The sequence below is a fragment of the Neolamprologus multifasciatus genome, chromosome 16, assembly GCF_963576455.1.
Source record: "Neolamprologus multifasciatus chromosome 16, fNeoMul1.2, whole genome shotgun sequence".
Classification (NCBI taxonomy): Eukaryota; Metazoa; Chordata; class Actinopteri; order Cichliformes; family Cichlidae; genus Neolamprologus; species Neolamprologus multifasciatus.
In genome coordinates, this window is record NC_140454.1 from 23,219,194 (window position 1) to 23,232,490 (window position 13,297).

The 13,297-nt window shown below is 38.8% G+C and overlaps 1 protein-coding gene and 2 pseudogenes across 8 annotated transcripts in view; 2 read left to right on the plus strand and 1 right to left on the minus strand.

Moving 5' to 3' along the window:
- The window catches only part of map2 (microtubule-associated protein 2), a 105,972-nt gene that overhangs the window by 9,080 nt on the left and 83,595 nt on the right, over positions 1 to 13,297 (minus strand). For 3 of the 8 annotated variants that reach the window (XM_085136363.1, XM_085136368.1, XM_085136370.1), the window contains 6 exons: positions 12,165 to 12,296; positions 11,822 to 11,963; positions 11,347 to 11,403; positions 10,894 to 11,201; positions 3,896 to 4,030; positions 1,894 to 1,986 (listed from right to left, as the gene is read on the minus strand). In XM_085136363.1, coding sequence (XP_084992489.1) covers positions 1,894 to 1,986; positions 3,896 to 4,030; positions 10,894 to 11,201; positions 11,347 to 11,403; positions 11,822 to 11,963; positions 12,165 to 12,296 — 867 coding nt within the window. The remainder of the gene's footprint in view (positions 1 to 1,893; positions 1,987 to 3,895; positions 4,031 to 10,893; positions 11,202 to 11,346; positions 11,404 to 11,821; positions 11,964 to 12,164; positions 12,297 to 13,297) is intronic. The other 5 variants (XM_085136366.1, XM_085136364.1, XM_085136367.1 and 2 more) reach the window with 3 other exon arrangements.
- LOC146500851 (E3 SUMO-protein ligase ZBED1-like) lies at positions 6,630 to 7,197 on the plus strand (annotated as a pseudogene).
- Positions 7,399 to 8,408, plus strand: LOC146500852 (E3 SUMO-protein ligase ZBED1-like; annotated as a pseudogene).

Below are 13,297 nucleotides of genomic sequence, written 5' to 3' on the forward strand. Positions count from 1 at the left end.
CAAACATCATTCAACTGATACGATCACTTTAAGCTCAGAGGAAAAGACAATTTGATCTGACTCATGGCGTGAGCTGTGACAGTCTGTGAACCTGGGTTATGAACCAAAATGCAACAACTGATGAACCTTTAGAAGCTAAAAACACAAATTGAAAGTTCTTTGATTTGAGGCCACTACTTTAGGAATTGAGGATGATGAAACTTGTGAATGTGCTGTGACGTGTGCTGACTCTCTGTAGCTGCAAGGAGAAAAAGCAGGAGTGAGATGCAGACAAAGCAGAGTTGGAACAGTACTGAAACAACAAATAAATAGCTTTCATTTTTACACGACAGCACAGCAAAAGCAATGGGGGTTTACACCAGATAAAAAAATGACAGTGCATACACTTCTTACACATTTTGTGAATTAGAAAAGATGAGGACAACGGAGACTTTCGGGTATGTGGCCTCTGAACTGTTTTCCTTTTCCTTAATGAAACACAAGGAGTGCTTTCAAATATATGGACATCTGTTCAAAGAATGTGGGAGACATTCAGTCTCGGTTCAAAACACTGCTGGAACAACCAGAGGCAATAAAGAACATATAAAGTATATCTCATTTGTGGGGTATTTATGATACGGGGGATCAGACGCCCTTTCTTATGCTATATTGAGAATTTCTTTAAAATGCAACAGACATAGACAAAGAGGAAGTGTTTTCATTCAGTTCTCAATTAGCACAAGGTTTTCTGCTGTTACTTCCCTTCAAACATCAGGTATGCACAAGTGGTCTCATTAAACAGCTCCTGTGACCTATAAATGGACATTGAACCATAATTTTCCACCCACTGCCAGTAAAATGTTACACTATCAATAACTTTTTAATAGCTAAATATAACAGAGAATTTATTCCCCTTCTTTAAAAGAGGAATTATTTTTGTCTTTCTTCTTAATGCAACCTAAACACAAGGTAGCAAACTAAATGAATAATGAGAGCAGATTATTCATGCTTGTAACACCACAGAATATCCACAAGATATGCAAACATTATCTTGCCACAAAGCACCATAACTATAGCATAGCATGTGACCTATTATATCTCATGTGACCTAGAATTGTGGGATAAACTAAAGTGAGGAAACAAGCATTTTATGTACCCTCAGAAGGAAATAAATGGAGGAAAAAGGGGAAAAAATAGAAGAAGAAGAGGATAGAAAGAAAAACAGCACTCAACTAGTGGGAGATTTCTGGGGAAGAAAAAACACATTTAATCTATTTTCGACTCACTACTATTCATATTATTCTACACGAAATGTAGGACTAGACCTAATACACACAATAGTGCAGGATTAAATGTCAAACTAATCACAGATACATGACAGGGTTTTTTTGGGGTAAAGTGCTAAAGAAAGGTTAGGCTACAGTATTCATATGGATCCAACAGGACTGCATTTTCAAGTATACAGTTTAGCTAAGGCTATGGTCAACTAAGTGGATCTTTCTCTTAACCATCAGGTCATTTTTGTGCTAGACAGTCGGCTAAATATTAGAAAAAAGTCAGAAGCATGCATCCTCCTTGCTATGTTGTTGTTGGTCGTTCATAATGCCAGTAATATATAACCTATAATATAAGTGACATTTGTCACCCCTTGAACTATAGGTGAAAAGAGACAACTGTATCTAAAATTAAAAAGCGAGAGCCAAACTACAGTGAAAAGGGGGGTAAAATACAAACTAGCTCACTTTGATACTATTAACCTACCCATACACTGCACAACACAACAAGAAGCAACATGTTGTACACTACCTAAAGAGATATGAATCAAAATATTTATTGGGAATTGGACTAACTAGAATTATATAAGGCATTCACCCATCCTCTTAATGAGGAAGGCAAAGCTTGAAGGGTACATACATTGGCTCCACGAGGAGAGTGCTTCAGATTGTCCTTGGAGCTGCACTTTGACAGTGATGGGGTGAAGTCCTGCCTCTTGTTTAAAATATGAATCTATGGAAACATGCAGAGATATATGGACCTCTTAAATGGTAGATAGGAATGACTGTGTATTATCTTCGTATGCTTGATCGCACTGTCTAATACTCTAGGGACTACAGGATACTGATGATCAGCAAACTGAAAAAGTGTCAGTGCACACATTTCTATTGTTTTGGAGCATGATTAATACTTTAAAGAATGAGAAATCACAAGTTTGTGTTTTCTTTAACTGTTTTCTGTACCTCTTGCATTCATGTTGAAACAAATACAGTTTTTCAAATTTCTTCCCATGAGTCATCAATCTGCCAACCATTGTATTTGTTTGACTTCTCTTTATGAAAAGTCTCAAGCCAACCCACATTTCTTCAAATTTTCTTTCACTTTGAAGCCAGACTTTCTTGTAATGTTTAATGGTCCTGTGCAATAGTTCACCAGGCTTTCCAGAGATCTTTCATGGTTTTAATAAATAATTTCAGCATAAATAAGGCACCTAACGCAAGAGATGGACCCAGGTATTATCAACAAATAACAGACAACGTTTCAAAGAATAAATACACAAATGAACTGATAAATAAATACATTAATTAAATTGTCTATTTAGGCTTTTGTTACTAGCAGGCTGTCACAAAAACACATCTCAGCATGGTGTGTAGTGTGTTCTTAAAAAGTTTGAGGAAGCTGCACAAGAAGACTATTTGAACACATGAACAGTATCAGAAAGTCAAAATTCCACCAAAGACCTGACACATGACCTGAGAGATTAATTTGATCTTTCAGTTGATCCATCTACTGTTTACTGATCACTCATCAGAATTGGTCTCAATGAAAGGTTTGTTGCCAAGATGCCATTCATAAGGAAGAACATGATGAACACGATGAACCTATTGGTTAAAATAGTCAGTAGGTACAACAGTGAGTTTCTATAGCCATCTGTAAAACTTCTTAGAGGCTCCATCTTTGTTTCATACACAGGCTCCATTTTTTCTTATTTCTTATTTAGCTGGTTGTCGGTTCTTGCGTATTATGAACAGAAAAGTATCTTAGCGTTTTGATCCATAATGCCATAGCATCCGGAAAGCATTTGATTGGCAATGGCTTCCTTATCCAAAATGAAAACGATCCCAAACACAATGCCAATGCAATAAAAGCATAACCAAATAGAAAAACACACAATGGAACCCTATCATTCAGGGATTGGCCTCCCCAAAGTCCAGACCTCAACTTTACTGAAGCAATGTAGGATCATCTTGACAGAGATTAGAGCAAAAGGCAGCCAACATCCAAAGAGGAGCTTTGACTGTTCTTCAAGAAGCCTGGAGAACTATTCCTGAACACTACTGAAAGAAAGGTTGCCTTAGAGTTCAGGCTGTGTTGAAGAATAAAGGTGGGCATACCAAATGTTGACTTAGAATTGTACAAACTCAGTTTTTGTTTTTTATACTATATGTTTGCACACATTTCAATAAATCATTGTACATATTTCCCAAATGAGGGGTGGCTTAAGACTTTTCCTCAGTACTGTACAATTTCAACATGATGATTACTAAAACATTAAGAAAAAAAAAGAAAAACACTGCCTTTTGATTTTTTGATGTGACTGGTTCGATCCTATGTAAAGCAGCTACGCAAACACGTTCTGCTGCTCTGTGCGATGGACTTTCTTCAGCACTTTAAAATTCAATAATCAATCAAGAGACAAAAGGCAGTGGCCACGTAATAATTGATTGGCTCTAAAATAGTTTTTTGTATTGTTAATATTAATGGCTCATTTGAATTTAAATTTAATCAATCAAATTACCTTTTCAAGATATTAATGAGTAAAATTACACATAGTAAATGCTTTCTTTTTAATTATTCCACTGGGACAAAGGTTTCCAGACTTTTTATTCAAAGTGCTATAATTAAAAGTGATAAGGTATACCAGCAGGTCCTGCGTCCAGGTCACGCTGTGTACCGCAGACAGACACAGAGTAACAGAGATGAGGCGCAGCACTGACTTCCAGATCAAAGAGGCCCTGTGTTTGGCCTCTGTTGGCCCATTTGGGTCCTTCTGTTTCTATGAGGACAGTCATTAGACAGGTCAGTAGCTGAGTATAGGCTTGCTACATTGCTATGGGCTGGGGGAGGCTCACTACAGGAGCTGCTTATAGTAACACTATTTGGATCTTTGAGGGTGCTGTGAATATTAAAAATCAGGTGAGGAGTACACTTCCATCATGTCATCTATAAATATTTGCAACGATATAAATGCTGTCACACTAGTTTGGTTTTTTAATTTTCATTAAGTTAAAAAAAAGGTAAAATTATATGCTATCTATAATTTTTTTACTACTTCAGTGGTACAATAGTGACACTAGAGGACCATTTCAACAATGAATGTTTATAACACTGTACTGCAATAAAGGCTCCAGTTAAACAAATACTTTATTCAATCATCTGTTTCATTCAAATGTTCTAAAGTTTTCTATTTGTATTTGTATTTTTATCTTATAATTAACACTCAATGATATTCTCAAGTTATTTGCTTTTGTTAAAAGAACCTTGGAGACATAAACAGGAGCATTAATGCAAGTGTTAAAGATCATTATATATGATGATTATTTGCCAAGCTTCTCACTATATAGCAGCCAAGGCAGGTAAGCAGGTAAGAAAATAAATGGATGGATAGATTTGTAATTGTATAATTATAAATGCTTCTGTTAATATGCATCAAGGTGTCTTTTAAATTTAAACTAAAATGTGAAGATTAATACAATTTGACCAATATGTCAATAGGCCCGACATATAGCCCGAAATTATAAAAAGTATCACTCTTTATAACTGCTGATAAATTAACATTTTAAAAAATAGAGATGAGACAGGAGAAATAGCCTTTAACAATGTTATGGGTGTTGATGGTCCACCAGTGCACACTCTGCAACTTCAAGATCTCAGCTGATCTGATCAGAGTCGAGCTGAGCGTTGAGTAATCCATGATTTGCTGTGATAATAAAACAATGTCAAATAACTACACAAAACAAATGTTTTGTGTGGCTAAAAGAAATGTTAAAGAACTAGTGCTGTCAAAATTATCACGTTAATTGTTAAGATCAACGCGAAATGTTTAACGCGTTAAAAAAATTTAACGCTGATTTTTTTAAAATTAATTTCCTGTAATCTAAGACCTTTAAACTCATGAGCACCTCTGGAGGAGGGGGCAACAGTGTGCTATGCTGGCGTTTGGCCTGACAGAAATGATTAGAAAAAGAAGTGACACCATGCTACTTGTCACTACCCGATCCGTACCGGAAACCCGATCGGTACCCCGCATGCGCAAATCTTACGTCACTTCCTCTCTTTGCGACATTCAATATATTTGAATGATACGGTTAGCGCCCAGTTAGCTCCTAGCATTTCTAAACAGCTCTGCCTCCTTTTCGACTGCCCGGGACATTTAAACAATGGATAATCCGTATACAAACAAATCATGCTTTTCTCCTCAACAGAGAGCGTTTCCCGATTGAACAACAGCGCCATAAAATAAGAAGAATGGCGCCTAATTACAGACTTAATAATATTGACTTAGCAATGTGTCACGTGAAGATTCAGCAGCCAGATTAAGTGTTTACTGACAATTGACAGTGATAGCGGACATCATCATCATCACTATTCCAGTCAATCCTCTCCACACAGACAAGCATAAACACACTTGATGATCACTAAATCAAATTTAACACACGTTTGTAATGACGCCAATTCAGTTTACAATAGGGTTCATTCGCTCGGTCAGCAGGTGGCAGTATCCTCGTACACTGGGGAGTAAACTGCCATTAAAAGAACAGAAGAAGAAGAAAACCCCTGCACATGCGCGGTACGGATCGGGTAGACCCGATTTGTACGGTCCGACTTTGCACATGCGCAGTAAGGATCGGGGAGTTCCGATCCGTAACTGTCTTTTTATTTTTTGTTTTTGTCTACATTGTACTGAAATGCTTCATTATTGCAAACATTTTAAGATATACTTAATATTCTTAACATTTTAACAGATACTCTGACCCATAACTATCGTAAAACGCTACGACCGGAAGTAGACACCATTCGCGCATGCGGGGTACCGATCGGGTTTCCGGTACGGATCGGGTAGTGACACTACTATCTAGCTAACACTAGCTAACACACGCAAGCATGGACGAGGGCGGACTTTTGGGTGGAAAGTTAAGAAGTTGCCTGATGGCTTGTTGGACAAAACGAGAGTAAGATGCACAATTTGCAAAGCTGAATTCAAGTACCACAGAAGCAGTTCATCACTGGCGTATCACCTGAGAGCAAAACACCCAACTGAATCCACCTCTACGGGACCTCGCCAGTCTACGCTTCAGGAGTATGGTGCTCGTGGACGAATAACAAAAAATGTGAGAGAAAAATTAACCAATTGGTTGTTTGGATAGCTAAAAACTGCCGACCAGTTAGCATAGTAGAAGATGATGGACTGAGAGAAGTCATTCGCGCTGCATCAGGAGATGAGTGTTACAATCTGCCCTCGAGAGGAACCATTGTGTCGAGACTGCACACTTTGTATGGGGACCAGAGGACTCAGCAGTGTAGCAAGCTTGTGCAAGTAAGGACCGTCGCTCTCACCGGAGACCACTGGACTTCGGTGAACAACGATAATTACTTGGGGGTCGTGGCGCATTTTATTGATAACGACTGGACTATGCAATCGTTTGCACTAACAGTGAGTAAAACTGAAGAGAGACACTATGCTGAGGCGTGTGCTGACCATTTTCTGAATGTTGCAAACGAATGGAAAATCAAGGACAAGGTAACCACGCTTGGCACCGACAGTGCTCGTAACATGGTTGCAGCCGCCAGACTACTTCCATTTGAACACATGCCCTGCATGGCCCACATTCTGCAAAGAACGGTCACAGTTAACACACAGCGCATTTGAAAGGGCTCTGGCCAAATGTCGCAAGATTGTTGGACATTTTAAGCATAGTCCAGCAAACGCTCAGGAATTAAAGGCACAGCAAGCTGCACATGGACATCAAACAGAACTGCTTGTTCAGGACGTTCCAACAAGATGGAACTCCACCCTAGAGATGATCAAGCGGATCCAGAGAAACAAATCTGGGCTGACCACCATCCTGACTCAACAAAACAGCAAGGTGACCATGTTGACTGACCAGGAGCTTGACAGACTGCAAAAGCTGGAGGAACTACTGGAACCTTGCAGGTAAATACTTTTGTTTCTCATGATTGTGTGTCTATCTTTGCGTTCTAGCTTTGTTTTCAAGTATGTTCTCCACCTCCACCTCTCTGTGTATTTTCATATGTGGTATTTATGTTTGTCTCTGTGTGATTAATAGAAAAATACAGACTTGATCTTTCTATTGCAGATATGTTACCGAAGTGCTGGGGGGAGAGCGGTATGTCTCCTGTTCCATGGTGTTGCCAGCCTTGTGTCATTTGTTCAGGATTATGGAGCCCTCAGATGATGACCCTGTCTACATTTTGAGATTTAAGAAGGTTTTTACCACAGACCTAGCTCAGCGGAGGGACAGCAGCAATCTCACATGGCTGAAGATCGCTACTGCCCTTGATCCCAGGTTTAAAGACCTTAAATGCCTTTCCAAAGATGAAAGAAGAGAGGTGTGGGCATCAGTACATGACCTTCTGATGTCAGAGACGGATGCACACCAACCATCTGCTCAGACAACAGAGGAACCCTCACCAAAGAAGAGCAAGATGTCCATCTGCTTGCTGGGTTCTCCTGATTCAGATACAGAGGAAGAGGAAGATGCTATAGACCGCTGTCTGAATCTGTACAAAGCAGAGCCCAAAATTGACATAGGAGAGTGTCCACTACAGTGGTGGTTAAAGAGAGAAGGAGCACATGCCAGGCTGGCACCTATTGCACGCAAGTACCTGTCAACCCCTGCAACCACAGTGCCTTGTGAGAGATTATTCTCACTCTCAGGTCACATCATTCAAAAAAAGCGTGCTTCTTTGTCATCAGACAATGTAAACAAAATAGTCTGCCTCAGTAACTGGCTGAGTGCAAAGAAGGACTAAGCCAGATCGCTCCTTTGAAGTGAAAAATGTTCAACATTCTGGGTTTTCAGCAGTGTCTTTTTGTGTTTTAAATACTTGTTTTGTGCACCCTTTATTGTTATGATATTCACTTTAACCTGTAGGCCTGGGTTCGGTCACTGTTGATGGCCTTAAAGGTTTTTTGTAAGTTTTCACTGTGTTAAAGATTGATGAAAACTATTAAAATTCTCTTTGAATTTCAGCATACATTCTTTGTGTTTATTCTGCATTTACTTCATTGTGTTGCATAAATGTCTGTTACAATCTTAAAATATAAAGAATAAAAAAATGTAATTGGAGCCAGGCTATTAATCAAGTAATTGCGATTAATCGCAATTAATAACAGAAAATTGTGAGATTAGTTAGTTAATTTTTTTTAATCTATTGACAGCACTATAAAGAACATATATATATTAGCCTTTTAAATCACCAAATATCAGTACTGATATCAGTCATTATATTCAGTTTCATTTATGGGCATAAACATAGACCTCTGAACCTCAACAACTTATCAAACTACCACTGAAGACGAATAACGTTTGAGTTTAGCCCTGCACTGCATTAATCTATGCTGATTCCAAAAACAAAAGACTTTGTCTGAAGACAGCATGCTCATGTGTGAGACAAACAACTGTAATCAGAAGGAACAACTACACAATAGCAGAATAATTCACATTAAGGATCAAATATCTGTGCAAATTCAACAGATGCATTTGATAAATAGCCGCGTCTATCTAACAGGGAGATAACCCCCTAGTCAATGTATCTGCTATCTGTGTTACAGATAAGAAATACACAAAAGCATGACGTATTCAAAATCACACACAAGCAAACTAACACACAGTGGAGCAAAATCCACACTGAAATATTGGCCAAGCACTTCCACATCCACAGTGAGTGATGTGACTGTATAATTGAGTATTCACGTTGCAAACACTGATGAAGCTAGTTATGAATAACACTTTGACAAAGCATAAACAGTAATGCTGTACACATGCCAACCCCCCCCCCCCCCCCGAGAAGCTCAAGCATGTTTCTCCTGTAGATGACAGGCTGGTGTTTGGAACATGATCCCTCCCTATTTTATGGCTGACTGCACAGAGCAGCTCAGAGGCCTGCTAAGTCATAAAGATGCCAGCCAAACACTTAGATTCCTAATCAGGTCATCAGCAAAGGCTTGTAGGAACTGATGGCTACAGACACATTGCTTCCTGGTGCAGTGCTGCCTTTGTGTTTCAGACTCGAGTCATTTGTCAAAATGTAAGAAATGTACCCCGAGACACTGTGCTAATGCAGATTCTGTGCAGCAACAGAAAACAAGATTTGTAATTCTGATTTTGCTGAACTGTTGTCTTTGCTTTGGCGAGCCAGGAGGAACGCTTACGGGACAATACTGCTCAGAGTTCAGACTCTCGCTCAGGTGTCATAGTCATGTCATTTTCTGTTTACTGAAATCTCTAGATGGAGAACTGCTTGGTGGTGAGAAATCACAGGTAAAAATAAAGCTGACATAGCATAATCTAGCATTTACTGCTTTAAAATTGTAAACAAAAAATGTATATATACATATTTTGAAATCATTCTTTAGACCTTTATCTCAGTGTCTATCTTTGGGATAAACTCACAATCAATCACAACAATGTTAAAATGACTTTTTAACCTGCCATCAGGTGGCAGTCTATATTAGTCTATATTAAACTCAGAGAAAAAGAGCCTCGGTCTACTGTGTTGATGGCAACAGATATATCAAACTGCTTTCATCCATCAGAACCAGAGCAACATTTACAGCTCTTGAAGACAATTTTTTCTGCAATCTGATTAACGCAAGCATACTTTTACTTTCACTGACAGCAGAAAGAATTCATGCAAGCTCACTTGCTATAAGCTGATATCTGAACTAATGCTTCACATAGAGACAACAGAGGAAGACAGCCACAAAATCAGACTGGGAACTGAAAATATCTAGAAGTGGTAAAGAACTGCTAAGCTGCTGTAGGTCTTGATTCACCATATAAATAGTTTAGATGATAAATCATATGTCCAATAGGTTTATATATCATTAAAATCAACATTATAAGTTGAAGTATGTTTTAGGATAGTCTATCAGGTAAAGGAAAAGTTTAACACGCTACACTTTACATTGTATACATTGTAAATTTAACCAATGGACGTGTGTAATTACGTGTGATTTTCCTTTTTTCTTATACAAAACATCATTATGTAATATTTTGTACTCTTTTTTTACAATGATGGACGGGCAAGATTATTCACGAGCTAGCAGCAGGCAAGTGAAACTAAAAGACTAAAGCAGGACTTTTAGCGAGGACCTAGAGATGGGAGGAAACATATGGAAAATAAGCATCTTAAAGCAGAAGAAAAAGACAGAAGATGTTAGACAAAACCTTATAATACTATTTATACGAGGAATGGTAAAGCAGACCTCATCACAGATCAGTGCTCTGTAAATATATTGTACAGATTTTTCTTGCAGATCCATATGAAACAGTTATTTGACTCAATTTTTTCCTCCTATTGAACTTTTTGTTGTTGCTTTATGGTTCAAAGGTCAAATCCTGGGTAAAATCTGCTAGGAGGCAAGCATTAAGTTTCTTTGCAGGCTCAGTAAATCTACCTGTATATAACTAATATACTTTTTATTTCTATTACATGTAACTTCCTGAAACAAAAATAAAACACATGGCAGCTTCTGTCTCTGAGATCAGTGCAGAAGGGAGAGATAGGAAAAAAGGAAACTACAATAAGCAGTAAAACCAAATGTGAAGATGGAAGAAAATTAGCAAGCAGTTAAAAAAAGCTGCAGATTTCTGGACAAAGTAAAAGTGTTACCTGTCCTCCTTTAGGCTGATACTTGATATTCTCTGTGGAGCCAATCTTAGACTTGATATTCTTGAAGTCAGGGAGTGGCTGGTTGATAATACGGAGCTGCTTGGGTGTGGTTGCAGGTGACTTGGGTGGGGTACGGACCACAGCCACCTTCCTCTCCTGACAAATCAAACTGAGGGAGCGTGGGGTCCCGGGGGTCCTCGAAGATGATGAGTAACTGGGAGGAGTTCCTGGGGTGATGGCTGTTGAGCCAGGGGTGCGTGGGGTGGAGTGGCCACTGCGAGCTGAACGTGAGCGCACTGATTCTGTAACTGGTAAGATGACAAATACAGGTGATGGAGGTGGAGGTGAAGACAAGCTGCAATTCCTTTATTCCAAATATTTTGAGTCCACAGCACAAAATTACAATATGCTCTTAACTTAAATCTAGAAATAGTAGAAATAGTCTGTAATTACCTGTCATGCTAGGAGCTCGCCCTGTCCTGTGTTCTGCCCTCATCTCAGTGCAAAATGCTGGAGAAAGGGAAAAATCAAAAGTTTTGGATTTAGTGATGGAGAATGAAGAAAAAGAGGAGTTTTAGTGTACGCTAATAGTCCAACATAACATTTTGGCTTTGTAATAAAAGTAAATTAAGTATCAATATAAAAAAACAAATGTTAAAGATGCCAGAAGACAGACAGAAATAGAGTGAGTATGCAAAAATCACTCATTAGCAGATGTCAGCTGGGACTTCTTAAAATAATCAAGCATAAGGCCTTATGAGTGTGCTTTTCACTTTCTAGAAATATTTTTCTAAAATTGATCAACAGTAGTAAAGACTGAATTAGTAGCATTTGTCGCACACTGGAGGTTATTAAGAGTTTAGTTTTAGACAACCTAACGTGAACTAAATGCTGATGCTTTGTACAGTTTAGGAGAACTGGACCCTACATGTGGGCCTGCGAGGAGCCGTAGAGCCAGAGCTAGTGATAGAGGTAGAGCTCTCTTCATGGTCATGGGGCCCACGGCGACTCATGAATGAGGTGTGGCGTGGCACTGAAGACCTCTTCTCTGGGCTCCGTGACCCACCATCCTGTTGGAAAACATACAGGGAGTGCATCGTTAGGCCAGTCAGGCAGACTGTGGTTTATCTTTTTAATTCAATGTGAAACAACAGATATTGTATGCGAGCAATATTACAAAATTAAAGCAAATAATATTCATGTTTGCATGAAAACATGTATGAAATTTCCAGGACTTGTGCAGAAACCCTGTCACTCTTCCATCCACCTACCTTAGCTATTTGTTTCTGTAATTCTGTGGAGCCCTGAGGCTCTGCTGAGGATGGACGAGGTCTATCTAGCGAGGCAGCCGCTCTGGATATGAAGGTGTGGATCTTTGTAAATGGTAAATGATGGGCATGGCACTGAGATGGTACAACAAAGAGGCGTGGTTGGTGAGGCGCATGAAAACAAAATAAAGAACACAGGATGACAAAAAGTGGTGAAAATACCACTGCTACAACATGCATCATGAATGCACATGATCTCATGAATCATGTGGAACAATTTACTATGTAATCTATTAAAGCAGCTCCTCTTGCACATTCATTTTAGTAAGAAACTGAAAACTCATGGGACATGAAAATATCAAACAAATAAACAAAACTTAAGAACGTGAGGGATACTCTTCATCATGCCCATGCAACAGCAACGGGCTACACTGCAGAGCATGGTATTAGAAGACACTTTCAGTATGCTGTGATGACATGACATTTAGGAAATATAGAAAGCATGTTCTTTTAGACACAATAACTGTCATTACCATGGCGGAGGAGTGAAATGGAGTCACGACCACAGGCACTGGAGAAATGTCACAGGTTGGTTCAACACCCACTCAGCAAAACAAACACTCCAAATGCGTCTGTCTTCACTACTTGTGCAAAAACCCATTAAAATACACCAAGAAGAGGAAACATTTCACAAAATGTAACCACCATTAATATATTTTCTTCATGAAATATGAACAAAAAACGAATGCAACACCTGCCTGTGTTAGTGTGTAGATGGAAGGACAAAGCATTTGCTTTATCTGGATGTGATGTGTTATTGTGTTAATCTCTTTTGAGACTTTTTTTTTTTTTTGACTCAGCAAGTCACCCTTGGAAATAACATCATTTTAATGATTCTACTGATAATTGTTTTTTTCAAAATTACCGAGATGCTTTTTGTTTCAGATTCTGCAGAAGGCAAGTTGTGTATTAGCGGTTTCATATTAATAGCAAAAAAGCAAAAGTTTCAAATCCGTTGCACCAAAAAAAGGTTCTGCCTGTTTCTAGTGTTCAGTATCCATTGAGTTGCTCTATGCCTATAATTTAATTGTTCATTCATGCTGACTGCCAGCACAGTTTTCTTGGAGTCTCTCTCA